At 51.2% G+C, this 14,497-nt stretch overlaps 1 protein-coding gene and 1 long non-coding RNA gene across 5 annotated transcripts in view; both read left to right on the top strand.

Annotated features, from left to right (window-relative positions):
• LOC123582125 (cytochrome c oxidase assembly factor 8) overlaps positions 1-14,497 on the top strand; it is a 45,985-nt gene that overhangs the window by 21,037 nt on the left and 10,451 nt on the right. For 2 of the 4 annotated variants that reach the window (XM_045448371.1, XM_045448372.1), the window contains exons 3-4: positions 1,390-1,453; positions 8,037-8,127. In XM_045448371.1, the coding sequence (XP_045304327.1) occupies positions 1,390-1,453; positions 8,037-8,127 (155 nt within the window). Of the gene's footprint in view, positions 1-1,389; positions 1,454-8,036; positions 8,128-9,203; positions 9,269-11,205; positions 11,577-14,497 lie in introns of those variants that run through there. The other 2 variants (XM_045448370.1, XM_045448369.1) reach the window with 2 other exon arrangements.
• Positions 8,134-8,550, top strand: LOC123582126. Its single transcript, XR_006704217.1, has 2 exons — positions 8,134-8,255; positions 8,484-8,550. It is a non-coding gene; the product is annotated as an uncharacterized LOC123582126 (long non-coding RNA).

Genomic DNA, 14,497 nt, shown 5'->3' on the forward strand with positions numbered 1-14,497 from the left:
TCCCACCCAAGGAAAATTCAGATGACTTAGCCCAGGTTTGGAGATGGGCCCATGCAGACTCCCCCAGACCACTCTGGGCTGTGTCCCACCCAAGGAAAATTCGGATGACTTAGCCCAGGTTTGGAGATGGGCCCATGCAGACTCCCCCAGACCATGTTAGGCTGTGTCCCACCCAAGGAAAATTCAGATGACTTAGCCCAGGTTTGGAGATGGGCCCATGCAGACTCCCCCAGACCACTCTGGGCTGTGTCCCACCCAAGGAAAATTCGGATGACTTAGCCCAGGTTTGGAGATGGGCCCATGCAGACTCCCCCAGACCATGTTAGGCTGTGTCCCACCCAAGGAAAATTCAGATGACTTAGCCCAGGTTTGGAGATGGGCCCATGCAGACTCCCCCAGACCACTCTGGGCTGTGTCCCACCCAAGGAAAATTCGGATGACTTAGCCCAGGTTTGGAGATGGGCCCATGCAGACTCCCCCAGACCACTCTGGGCTGTGTCCCACCCGAGGAAAATTCAGATGACTTAGCCCAGGTTTGGAGATGGGCCCATGCAGACTCCCCCAGACCACTCTGGGCTGTGTCCCACCCGAGGAAAATTCAGATGACTTAGCCCAGGTTTGGAGATGGGCCCATGCAGACTCCCCCAGACCACTCTGGGCTGTGTCCCACCCAAGGAAAATTCAGATGACTTAGCCCAGGTTTGGAGATGGGCCCATGCAGACTCCCCCAGACCACTCTGGGCTGTGTCCCACCCAAGGAAAATTCGGATGACTTAGCCCAGGTTTGGAGATGGGCCCATGCAGACTCCCCCAGACCATGTTAGGCTGTGTCCCTCCCAAGGAAAATTCAGATGACTTAGCCCAGGTTTGGAGATGGGCCCATGCAGACTCCCCTAGACCACTCTGGGCTGTGTCCCACCCAAGGAAAATTCAGATGACTTAGCCCAGGTTTGGAGATGGGCCCATGCAGACTCCCCCAGACCACTCTGGGCTGTGTCCCACCCAAGGAAAATTCGGATGACTTAGCCCAGGTTTGGAGATGGGCCCATGCAGACTCCCCCAGACCATGTTAGGCTGTGTCCCACCCAAGGAAAATTCAGATGACTTAGCCCAGGTTTGGAGATGGGCCCATGCAGACTCCCCCAGACCACTCTGGGCTGTGTCCCACCCAAGGAAAATTCGGATGACTTAGCCCAGGTTTGGAGATGGGCCCATGCAGACTCCCCCAGACCATGTTAGGCTGTGTCCCACCCAAGGAAAATTCAGATGACTTAGCCCAGGTTTGGAGATGGGCCCATGCAGACTCCCCCAGACCACTCTGGGCTGTGTCCCACCCAAGGAAAGATGGAAAGACGAAGAAAGAGCGTTCTGATAGTGGTCTTCTTTTAGGAAAAAGAAGAATTTATTCGCTCAAGACTAAAAGCTAAAGGCCTGGAACTGAGAACCGGATCAGGTTAGTTCATTTGTCCTTTTCCTCTTAACATGGTGTTTGCTTAACTGCATGAGAAGATAAAAAGAAAGGATTTCAGATGAAGGGGAGAAAGCTCCGGGGCAAGTCGTGATCTCCTTTGGGACAGGTGCTCTGAGGGGGTCCTCATACTCGTACATGGGACACATGTGTGCCTTCCTCCTGGTCTCTTTCCTCTCTTTGGGTGAGGTCATCCCTCTAACACTTTTAGGTCTTTCCGAGATCAATGACTTCCCTCTGACCTTTGGACTTCTGTCCCATAGTCCCCTGGCTTCTGCACCCTTTCTCCTGTACTAGCTGGACTTCCCAGATTCCTGACCTCAGGTCACGCCCACCAGCCTCCCAAAGCCCCGCCCCTTCCCATCTGTCTTCAGTCACCTCTTAAACATTTTTCAGTGCTTTTGCCACTCCCTGTCCCCAGGCCCTTGTTACTTCTGTGCCTATTGTAGTAACTTTCTAATTGGTTCCTTGGCCTCCAATCTTTAAATCAAGGATGGGCAAACTTTCTGTCAAGGCTAGATAGTAGATAGACTAGTCCTTGTGGGCCAAATGGGGTCTCTGTTTCAGCTGTTCAGTTCTGCTGTTGAAGTGTGAAAGCAGACCTAGAAAATACGTAGACTGGGCACCTGGGTGGCTCAGTGGGTTAGTTGGGCTTCACGTTGTGTGTGGAGCCTGCTTGAGATTCTCTCTCTCCCTCTCCCTCTGCTCTTGGCCCTTGCTCTTTTAAGGAGACGAAGGAAGAGAGAGAAAGAAAAAAAGAAGAGAAGAGAAAAGAAAAGAAAAGAAAAGAAAAGAAAAGAAAAGAAAAGAAAAGAAAAGAAAAGAAAAAAGAAAAACACATAGATCCATGGGCATGAATGTGTTCCAATAAAACTTTATTTACAGAAGCAGGGGCGGCTGGCCTGCAGGCTGTCGTTTGTCAGCTCCTGCCTCAGACTTATCCTTTGCAGTGTAGTCAGACTGTCCTGCCCCAGATGCACATTTGACATTTGTTGCCCGGCTTCGGTTTTTAGACTCGTGTGACTACGGAATGACAGCTGCGCTCTCTGTCTGGACTGAAGGCCTCCCCGGCCCCCGCCTGTCCCCTCTTTTACATCTTGTCCCCCATGCTGTGCGACATGCCAGGGATGCTGGATGCACTCAGTTCCCTCTGCCTGCTGTGCTGCCTTTCCTGTTTTGGATAGAAGGTCTGGTGCCCAAAATGACCTTTAGTCATTTTCTCTTGCTGTTGACGTGAGGTCCAAATAACGCGTCATAGTGTTTGTTAAACAGATGTCTGCTGTCAAAACATTCTGATGGAAAATCTGGAACCGTTGACCCCAAAAGCCACGTCTGTCCTTGAGCTAAAGCGCTGCCCCTCCCTTAGCCCCGCTTGACTCCATTTGGGAGAAAGAGCTGGGAGGGTGGATGCCGGACATGGGCTCTGCTGTTTGCCGACGGCTGCAGGGTCCCGTCAAGGTGCCATCGTGGAGGGCCGGAGCCAGCAGGAAAGGGTGCAGAGTCCTAACAATAAGCATAGCGTAATTGCGCACAATTTCAGATGCTGACTGTATGTGCCAAGTCCTTTGCCTGTATCTGTTTTGTTTCCCACAATGACCCAGAGAAACGGGTCCCGCTGCTTTTACCACCTTAGAGATGAGGACCTGAGGGCAAGGTATTGAACCAAAATTACACAGTAAGTGGAGGGCCTGGGTTCTGGCCTAGTGACTAGGGTTCCCGGGCCTGTCTGATGTCACCGTGCCACAGTGGCTCTCAGCTCACCCTGTGCTGTCCCGGCCCTGCTGACAAGTGAGCGGGCCCTGGGCTGCGGTCACAGATGCTGCAGCCCTAAGGGAGGGGCACCAGCCTCGTGAGTCTCACCAGGATCAGACAGGGTCAGGGAGGCTGTGGACATGCTTTGGAGATAACCACTCTCTTAACACGGGAAAGGTTGTTTTGAGTCCCGTTATTAATATCAGAATTTCTCCTGCTGGCGTTTCTAAGAACTGAAAGGTTGGCCTTAAATCAGACTTTTAAATGAATTTGGTAATAAAACACGAAGGAATGTATTGAGGACAGGACACATGAAGGGAGGTTCCCACTGTGTCAGCTAGTTAAACAGTTTCCAGGCTGCAGTGATGGAAACGGGGCGGGGGGGGGGGGGGAGGGGGGAGGGCGGCGGGTAACAGTCATGTCACCTCAGTGGGCCAGAATGCGTGCTGAACACGTGATTATAGGGGTCCCGCAGGACCAAGGGAGGAGGAGTTTGTTTAATAAATGTTAATGGAGATGGGGCACCTGGGTGGCTCAGTCGGTTAAGCGGCCGACTTCGGCTCAGGTCATGATTTCGCAGTCTGTGAGTTTGAGCCCCGCATCGGGCTCTGTGCTGACAGCTCAGAGCCTGGAGCCGGCTTCTGATTCTGTGTCTCCCTCTCTCTCTGCCCCTCCTCTGCTGAAGCTCTGTCTCTCTCTATCAAAAATAAATAAAATGTAAAAAATAAAATAAAAATGTTAATGAAGAAACTATTTTTGACTCGAGAGTAAATTTAGATTCATGACCCCTATAATACAAATATATTCCAAATGGATCAAAAAGCTAATTATTAAAAATCAATTAATTTAAAAAACCGCCTGGGTGACTCAGTTGGTTAAAGTGTCTGACTCTTGATTTCGGCTCAGGTCATGATCTCATGGTTTGTGGTTTGAGTCCCACATACTGGGACCTCATACTGGCCCTGTGCTGACAGCTTGGGAGTCTGTCTCTCTCCCTGTCTCTCTGCCCCTCCCCCTGCTCTCAAAATAAATAAATAAACATTTTTAAATCAATTATTTGTGGGTTAAGAGTTAAATACGTAGCTGCCAGTTGTAGAAGGTCTGATAGAACACAACTGAGTCTCCATTGTCTGGAGGAATGGTGGTTCTTTAAGCTCGACAATAAAAGTAGAAGGACAGGAGAACGTGAAAACTGCCTTTTATATAAGTGAGGACCTCTTTTTTTGTTAAGATTTTATTTTTAGGCAGTCTGTACCCTCAGTCAACGTGGGGCTCGAACTCACAACCCCAAGATCAAGAGTTGTGTGCTCAATTGCAAGCGGTGTCTGGTAAAGCGGAGGGCTGGAACAAAGGGTCAGCATCCAGGAAACAGGTTAAGCATGAACAGCAGATGATAGAACAGAGGCGACAGGGGCAGTCGTTGTGAAGAGCGTTAACAGGGTTTTAGAAACAGCAAAATACCTGTAGGTGAGTAATGTGACTGCAGATTACGATGTGTATCAGAACAGCAACTGGGCATCATTTTGTGCTTGCTGAATTCAGGGGGTGCCTTCAGTGGTTACACTCCGTGCTGGTGGAGTTAGAGTTATAGTCCAATACAGTGCTCGTAGGTGGTCCACGGCAGGGGAAATTTCCAGCCGTCTTTCCAGAGGATGCCCCCGTAGGCAGCACCCCTGCCAAGAAGCAGGGAAATTTTGACCACAGGATATCTAAGAATGCATTCTAGAGGAAAACAGAAGAGGAAGCTGTAGGTTCCTTGCAGCATTATCTTTTAAAAAAGGGGGGAGTATATAATTCTAGTAATCGCGGACTGGGTAAGGCTAAGGTGGCCCACTCAGTGGATGTTCACTGGAATATTCTGCAGCAGTGTAGAAAAATTACTGAATTTCCAGTGCCAAAGCGGAATACCCTGATTTCAGCTCTGCATGTCCCCAAATTGAGTCTCATTTGTAGGGCAGCAGTATGGTGGGAAGATTCTTGCCTCTAATTTCTTTGGTTGCTAAAGTGTTCATGCAGTGGGAAGAAGGCACGCCATGGAGATAGATTTACTTGCAGTCATAAACCCCCACGTGGTTTTTAGCAAATGTGTAATGAACTAGGTTATCCTACCTCCCTTTCTTTGCTTAGTTTCATCCGAGCGCAGTAGCCCGCTGCAGTGTGGATAGACGTGGAAGCCGAGTTGCTCAGCAGACATTTACGTGGCTTCTGCTTTATGCTGAGCTCTGGCTGTGGTATGTTTGCACAAGACACCAAACCAGACCAGCAGCTGAAGCTGGCACCTGCCTGTCCTTAGAGCCCGGGGCTCCTGCTGTCCCGCCAGTGGTGGTGACAAGGGTGCGCTCCGTGCCAGGCCCCGTGTCACCCGTCACACTGGCTGCCACCCATTCTGTCTCAGAGCAGCCTCACGATGCGTGCTGTTCTGACCCACGTTCTAGATGAGAACCCACAGTCCTGGGCCAGCAGCCAGCGAGGGACAGAGCTCCACGGGGCCGCTAACCGCTGCCGCTGGGGTGCCTCGTCGGGTCCTCATGTAGGGGTGCAGACAGATGTGCTGGGATGCTGACTCGAGCGTGCACACGTGCTGTCCCTCCAAGACCCATCGTTCAGAAGACACTAATGCTCTTGGGCCGGCCTGGCTGCTCCTCCTGCCTGAAGCCGGGGGCTCCTCCCTGGTCCCCTTACCACGCTCGAGCCCTGCCCACCCTCCTCCTCGCTCACTCTGTTCGGCCACATCTATGCCTCTCCAGACCCTTTGTTTCCCTCTGTGCCGGTCCCCAGCTTCTGACCCATTCTCTCCCTTCTCTGCCTCGTGGGCTCCTACTCATCCTTTAAGACCCAGCCTACGCATCGCCTTCTCTGGGAGCCTTCGGCTACCCTCCCCTCCTCGGGCGGCTGGCTGTTCTCTTTCTTGTCCCACTTAGCATCTGGCCATGTGTTGATGCGAGGTAGCTGTCGAACTCCTTCTGTGTGCCACACTAAGCACTGGGACCTCATACTGGATGAGACAGCTGTGGCCTTGCCCTCAGGGAGCGGACATTCCAGTGTGGGCTGGGAGTGGGGCCAACAGACAGGTAGCCCTGTGAATACTAGGTCTTGAGGTCTGTCGTCGGCCCCTGGAAGAAAAACAACCGGGAATTGAGGGGGAGCGGGCATCTTAACAGGGCCTCACAGAGGCCTGTCTGAGGAGAGGACAGCTACGGGAGATTTGAGAGAGAATCTTCTAGATGAGGGAAGAGACCCCAGGTGGAGGATTTGAGGAGCTGCAGGAGGCTGGGTCAGAGGAGTGAGAACGAACATGTGGAAAATACTGCTGTTGACTCAGGCAGGTCCTCGGTTATGTTGTGGAAGGGACGTGTCCTTGTCCTCTGTGTGCCGACAGACACACGCTTGGACCATGCCATCTGAGTGCTTGCTTCCGTGTCGTATGTGTCAAAGGTCAGCACCTTCCCTCCTGTTTCTGTGGAAAAGTGCCCTTGGGTTACCCTCCCAGCCCGTCTCCCCCAAACCCCGCTGGGGTTGCAGCATCGACCTCGGCAGTGCGGCCGGGAAACGTGGCCTCTGCCCGGAGGCGGCGTCTTCCAGGGGCAAGCGTGCTAAACCCGAGGTAGGAGCTCGAACGTGGGCCTCTCTACGCGTGCGAGAGCCCGGGGGGCAGAGGTCCGAGCGCCTGTTTGGGGCTTCAAAGCCAGAGTGCCTTCACCTCCGAGCCATCACTGGGTGTCCTGAGACTGGCCTGTGGGCTGCTGTCTGGCCGCATTTCCCTTGGCAGGCTGGTTGCTGGCCTGTGTGGCCTTTTCAAACCTGGGGGGGGATGGGGGAGCCCTGGGGGCTGGCGCCGCGGTCGGCATCTCCCACCACACAGGGAGGACCATGGAGGTGGCCGGGATAGTCCCCGTGTGTCACCTGGTTGAGCGTGTGCTCACCGACTCCCAGATGGCCTGGTTAGGCCGGCACCTACCCCGGGCCAGGGTGGGAGGGTGCGCTGTTGAGCCAGGATGCATTCAGGTTGGAAAGTAGTCCGTTTCCCCTCTACGGGTGGCTCACGTTTCTCGTTAGAAGCTTCGAGGCATTTGAGGGGACGTGACGAAGCGCGTCGCGGGCTGTGTATCGGGAGACGCACACCTGTACCTGTGCTTGCCTCAGTCGTGAAGAAATTGAGCCGTGGGGTCCTGATCTGAGCCGAAGCTGGACACCTACCTGGCTGAGCCACCCAGGCACCCCTTTTCTTTTTCAAGACTGTGCTGGCTGATGGGTTTCTCTGCATTTTCGGATCTGCTCCTCAGTTTCTGCCAAAAAGCCAGCTGGGATTTTGATGGGGATTGTATTGTATCTGTAGGTCAGCTTGGGCGTGCTGCCCATCTCAGCAGTCTGCAGTCCTTAAAACCATGAACGTGGAATGTCTTTCCATTTGTTCAGGTCTTTTATTTCTTAGTGTGTTTTGTAGTTTGCAATGTGTAGGTCTTAACACTTCCTTTCAGGTTTATTCCTAAGTCTTTTATTGTTTCTGGTGATATTGTAAATGGAATTCTTTTTTTTTTTAATATATGTATATTTTTATTAAGTAAACTCTATGCACAACATGGGGCTTCAACTCACAACCCCTAGATAAAGGGTTGCATGCTCTACTGAGACTGAGCCAGCCAGGCACCCCTGAAATTATTTTTTCTTGATTTCATTTTTGGATTGTTTATTGCTAGTGTATAGATAGAAAGATACAGTTGATGTTTGCATTTTGATCTTGCTGACCTCCTTTGTTAGATCAATAGTAGTTTGTGGGTCTCTTCTTCTTAATGTGTAAGTTGAAATTAATTTTCAGGTCAGAAAGCAACATTAGATGCAGAAGAAATGGCTGACTTTTACAAGGAATTTTTAAGTAAAAATTTTCAGAAACACATGTGTTATAACAGGTAAGTGCTTACTTTTTTTTCTAAAATTTTGAATATCATATTCATATTGGGTAGGATTATTTTCTTACCTGAATTTATTGACGTTGATGTTTATGTTAAAGGTAGACATTGCTATAAACTTAGTTTCCGTACTTTAAAAAAAATTTTTTTTTAACGTTTATTTATTTTTGGGACAGATAGAGACAGAGCATGAACAGGGGAGGGGCAGAGAGAAAGGGAGACACAGAATCTGAAACAGGCTCCAGGCTCCGAGCCATCATCCCAGAGCCTGACGCGGGGCTCGAACTCACGGACCGCGAGATCGTGACCTGGCTGAAGTCAGACGCTTAACCGACTGAGCCACCCAGGCGCCCCAGTTTTCGTACTTTTAAATAAAATTGACGGCTTACAGTTATTTGCGTGGCCACCCCATAACGGTTTGCACCCCTAGTGCTCTGGCAGCGGGTTCTTTTTTTGAAGTTTATTTTACGTTATTTAATTTATTTGTTTACTTGTTTGTTTGAGAGTGTGAGCAGGAGAGAGGGGCAATGGGGGGAGAGAATCCTAAGCAGGCTCCACCCCCAGCATGGAGCCCAACACAGGACTTGATCCCACCACCCTGGGATCAAGACCTGAGCGGAAATCAAAAGTTGGACACTCAACGGACTGAGCCACCCAGATGCCCCTTGACGGTTCTAAACAGCACTTTCCATTAAGGGGAACTTGGACTCCTTAGAGAAGCAGGTCTGCGATGGGAACAGCACACGATGAGGCGAGACACCTTGTGTCAGAGAGGAGGCCCAGAGACTGGCGGGGTCACATGAGAACGGCACAGGGGCCTACTTGAGGGGCTCCCTTAGGCTAAGGGTGCGGCCGTTTCAGCCGCACAAAGAAAGTGACCGTAGTGGATTAAAAGTATACCGAATCTGCAAAGACCTTTGCCGTCATAGCAAGGCCGAGGAGCTCAGTCCCCTCCGCACACTGCTAGTCAGCCAACTCGTTCTGCAAATTGATCAGTAGAAGAGCCCAGAGAATTCACACCTTTCCTGCGTCGACTGTTTCAGGGGAACCACATGAAGGAGCATTTTTCTTTGTAGGTTGACAGCTGATGCAGAAGGAGCGGTGGAGTCGGAGAATTAACATTTTCCCAGGGAAATAATAGGTGTGGGCAGCGGTGACCCACAGCTGCTGAAACCAGCGGGCAGGAAGGCGGGCGGGGCTTTGCAGGGCGCGGGATGGGGCGATGGCCCCTCACCCCGTGTCTTCTCTTGCTGCGCACACTGGGCCAGCTGCCTCTGCACGATGCAGGACGAAGTATTGGGCAGCACCTGTGAGGCGTTCTTACCAGACCACGGAGCCAAATCTAGGCAGACCCCCGTGCTTAGTACCAACCAGGTCACAGGAAATATGTAAAGGGTGTATGAGTCGGGGGTGAGAGGGGTTCATAGAAGACCTCGTTTAAAATGATAGCCTGGCGGGGGACTCAGTCAGTTAAACATCTGACCCTTGATTTCGGCTCAGTTCATGATATCACCGTTGGTGAGTTCAAGCCCCACATCCGGCTCCGTGCCGACAGCACGGAGCCTGCTTGGGATCCTCTCTCTCCCTCTCTCTGTGGCCCCCCACCCCACTCTCAAAATAAATAGAAATAAACTTAATAAAATAGAAGGTGACAGTGGCAGTGTCGGTCAGGCAGGGCAGGTAAGATCTAAAGGACGGTGGTGGTGGGTGAGGCTGGGCGAGCTCGAGAGACCGACCCTCAGACAGAGGAGTCTGGCAGCACGAGCACGTTGGCACTCCTGCAGTCCCGTGTTACTCTGAACCAGCTAGGTTATAACGTCAGGCCAGTGTGAGTTGTGATGTGGGCCCGAGCATGTGTGCTGGAGAGGAGAGGAGGACCAGAGAAGAGAGGACCAGCCCCACCCCGGGTCAGGTGGCAGGGGAGCGTCAGTGCCCCCTTCCGCGCCCACGCCACCCTGCCCCTGCCTTCCCCATGGAAACAGGGAGAGTTTAGTTTCCCTGCGCTTTGTCAGAGCGTCGGTGGAGTGGAATCTGGCTTTTCCTTAGTAACCTAAGAACTGCCATCTCGATGGGGTACCGGTTTTCTCTTTCTGGAAGCCTTGTTTATTTAGGGCACTGCTTCCCATTTATAACATCACTTAAGTGGATAGAAACATAAGATCGTTCTCACGAGGAGGGAGATTGTCTCTTCAGCCAACACACAGCCTCCAGAAAACGAGCGTCCTTACCTCTTGCTGTCGCTTCTTTTGAGCCCGTGGTCATTTTGCTTCCTTTTGTCCTGGACTCAGTAAGTCATTTGAGTCCAGTCTGGAATAGAAGTTCCGTGTTCACTCATGAGTTCATTTGGCTGAAAAGCATTGGTACTTATGGACATTTCAGCTTCCAGAGGCTTAGCATTGAGAGTCTGGAATGTGTGCCTTCTGTTGTGGAAACTTCCCAAGCTTTGCCCATTCAGCAGTGGGGTGAATTTGCAAGTTTTGTACAGTAACTCACAGGCAAGTGAGCCCGTGGCTGTTGGTGAACTCCACCCCAATATTTAGAGAAAGCCCTGGAATTCTCTATTTAGAGACACAGAAGCTCAGATTGTTTAGAAAAAGAGGATGTGGAGCTTTATGACGTTGGCACTTGTGACAGATTAACTTCTCCCGATGGAGTACTTTGCGCTTCTCACGCAAATAAGGCCCCACACCAGGATGGTCCCCATGGAGTCCTGCCACACTCAACGATTGTGGCTCCCCAGGAATGCCACGGAAGTCTTGAGGCCCCAATCTCCTTTTCTGGAGTCTCTTAGCAAAAACCAGAGGAGGATTGCAGCGGAATGGGCAAAGGTGGGGGTTCACGTGCTGAGCCTTACTCTCTTGTGATAGCCTGGGGGGCCCTGATGAAAATCCAGGAGGAAGGAGGGAAGGCTTTTAGGGACAGGTTAGCTTTAATGAGGGCAGAAAAAGGAAGAGGCAGTGAGGAAAGGTGGGGATAGTCAGGAGGACTTGCCTTTTGGCCGGGAACTCCCCTCAGAAGCTGGGGTGCTGGTCCTCGGTTACTGGGGGCATCACATGTGCTCGTCTGGTTTCTCCACAGAGACTGGTACAAGCGTAATTTTGCCATCACCTTCTTCATGGGAAAAGTGGCCCTGGAGAGGGTTTGGAACAAGCTGAGACCAAAGCGAAGGAAGACCAGCATTTAGGAGCCCACCCTGACCCACCCACTGGTGTCCCGAGTTTCCACCAGAAGCAGCTGCTTGAGCAGTTCATTTTACAAGGGCTCTGAAAACCTGTACGTGAACGGACGCCCGCACCTCCCCTGTGGGGCCCCTTGGCTTGTGTCAGGACAGGGTGGACTGGGAGAACGGGGGTCCTGGTGAGCCGTAGGCCGGGTGACTCTCCCGACTGGATTCCAAGCTGGCCCTGGGTCACGGACATGATATTAAATAAAACCAATGTTTTTGTGTACTGTTTTCTGTGTTTTAAATTCTACCAATTTGAAATAGAATAATATAAAAATATTCGTGTACTTGATCTGCAAGTTTGACTCCGCTGACGGGAGTGATTTGGAAGCTGGCTGCTGAGTGAACCGTACCCCACCCTCACGTGACCAGCGGCCGGGGGTTGCTGGACAACCCCGGTCAGTGCTGACGGAATGCAGCTGTCCTGGGACACTTGCACCTGGGGACGTGAAAGCAGGCGCCGCTTCTGTGTCAGAGAGACGTCAGGTGACGGCAGAGGCACCTCCGGAGAACTTTCCTCCGTTTACCCCAGTGAGGTGGAGCCTCGGTTTCCAAAGTTTTCCTGAACACCTTGCTGCTGGACCACATCCCTTGTTTTCCAAATTCTTTTTAAATCAGCATCATTTAAAACAGGATTGCATGGGGGCACCTGGCTGGCTCACTCTGTAGAGCATGTGATTCTTTTTTTTTTTAATTTCCATCCAAGTCAGCATCTAGTGCAACAGTGATTTCAGGAGTAGATTCCTTAGTGCCCCTCCCCCATTTAGCCCATCCCCCCTTCCACAACCCCTCCAGCAACCCTCAGTTTGTTCTCCATCTTTATGAGTCTCTTCTGTTTTGTCCCCCTCCCTGTTTTTATCTTATTTTTGTTTCCCTTCCCTTATGTTCATCTATTTTGTCTCTTAAAGTCCTCATATGAGTGAAGTCCTATGATTTTTGTCTTTCTCTGACTGACTCATTTCACTTAGCATAATACCCTCCAGTTCCATCCACGTAGTTGCAAATGGCCAGATTTCGTTCTTTTTGATTGTCGAGTAATATTCCATTGTATAGATATACCACGTCTTATTTATCCATTCATAAATCCATTTTATTTATTTATAATATCCTTTGGCTATTGTTGATATGGCTGCTATAAACATGGGGGTGCGTGTGTCCCTTCGAAACAGCACACCTGCATCCCGTGGATAAATGCCTAGTAGTGCCATTGCTGGGTCGTAGGGTAGTTCTATTTTTAATTTTTTGAGGAACCTCCACACTGTTTTCCACAGTGGCTGCACCAGCTTGCATTCCCACCAACAGTGCAAAAGAGATCCTCTTTCTCTGCGTCCTCGCCAACATCTGTTGCTGCCTGAGTTGTTCATGTTATGTGAGCCATTCTGACAGGTGTGAGGTGGTATCTCATTGTGGTTTTGATTTGTATTTCCCGGATGATAAGTGATGTTGAGCAATTTTTCGTGTGTCAGTTGGCCAGCTGGATGTCTTCTTTGAGCATGTGACTCTTGATCTTGGGGTTGTGAGTTCGAGCCCCACGTTGGGGGTAGAGTTTACCGGAAAATAAGATTACATATTATAAAGTGCCGAGGCTCACTTTGTCTTCTCTCCTGGAGCCCTGTGACGTGGGGGAGTCACAGCCGGCAGGAGGGACACCTGCCGCAGCAACAGGGAGGTGGCCTTCAGAGCCAGGCCGCGTTAGGGAGTGTGTCCGCTGAGGGCAGATGGGGTATCTGTACTTCACCGAAGCCACTTGGCAGACGGTCTGTCACAGGGTGAGGCCTGATAATACAGTCAGAAGCCTAGGTCTCTGTGGCTTCTAAGCTGCTGCCGGCAAAGACAGTTTGCACCAAGAAAACGTGGGAGGCAGAGGAAACATGGCACCCCCCCACCCGTGGAGGCCTCGAAGGCCGCGTGGAGGAGTGGGGGTCATGTGAGAGCCTCGCGGGCCTCGTGTCTGCCCAGGAGAGCGCTGCCCAGGTGTTCATGCTCCGTGCCCCGTTCACCAGCTTCCTGTTAACAGGTCCCCGCAGGGTGGAGTGCACGCACCGAGCAGCGTGGACCTCGGGGTGTCACAGAAATAGCATCGCGTCGTTTCTTCACACCACACCTCTGCTCCGCCGGGATTCTCAGCCCGTGGCCGGCGTGGGTGGCACTGTGTGCGTGCTCAGACGGCCGGCAGGATTGGGGTCCCGTGTGAGCGAGTTTTTAGTTCTTCCTTTATCCTATCAAACTCACTGGCTGACCGTCAGGTTGTTTGAAGATGGTCCTTGCCCTAAATGCTGGGACATTGGAATAAACAGCAACTTGCAGTGGTATTGTTATGAATTATTTTTGCACATCAATTTTTTTTTTAATTTTCGAAAATTATTTTATTTATTTATGTATTTATTTTTAATATGTATTTTATTTTTGAGGCAAAGAGACAGAGAGAAACAGCACGAGTGGCAGAGGGGCAAAGAGAGAGGGAGACACAGAATCTGAAGCAGGCTCTGGGCCCCAAGAAGTCAGCACAGAGCCCGACACGGGGACCGAACCCATGAACTGTGAGATCGTGACCTGAACCAAAGTAGGACGCTCAACCAATGAGCCCCCCAGGCGCCCCTGCTGGTTTTCTTGACATGCTCCTGGCTCCTAGAGGCGAGCCTCTTGAGGCTTCGAGGAACAGAAGCTTATTCAAATGAGCTCCGGGCACAGGTAGTGGGTAGGAAGTCAGATGTCTCCAGGGGCGCCTGGGTGGCTCAGTTGGTTAAGCGTCTGACTTTTGATTTCCACTCAGGTCATGATCTTGTGGTTCGTGAGTTCAAGCCTCACATTGGGCTCTGTATGGAGCCTGCTTGGGATTCTCTCTTTCCCTCTCTTTCTGCCACTTCCCTGTTTGCAATCTCTCTCTCAAATAAGTAAGTTTAAAAAAAATGATTTTCCAGGGGCGCCTGGGTGGCTCAGTCGGTTGGGTTGCTGACTTCGGCTCAGGTCATGATCTCGCGGTCCATGAGTTCGAGCCCCACGTCGGGCTCTGTGCTGACGGCTCAGAGCCTGGAGCCTGCTTCGGATTCTGTGTCTCCCTCTCTCTCTGACCCTCCCCCGTTCATGCTCTGTCTCTCTCTGTCTCAAAAATAAATAAACGTTAAAAAAAATTTTTTTTGGGGGCGC

Source organism: Leopardus geoffroyi, chromosome B3, assembly GCF_018350155.1.
Source record: "Leopardus geoffroyi isolate Oge1 chromosome B3, O.geoffroyi_Oge1_pat1.0, whole genome shotgun sequence".
NCBI classification, from domain to species: Eukaryota; Metazoa; Chordata; class Mammalia; order Carnivora; family Felidae; genus Leopardus; species Leopardus geoffroyi.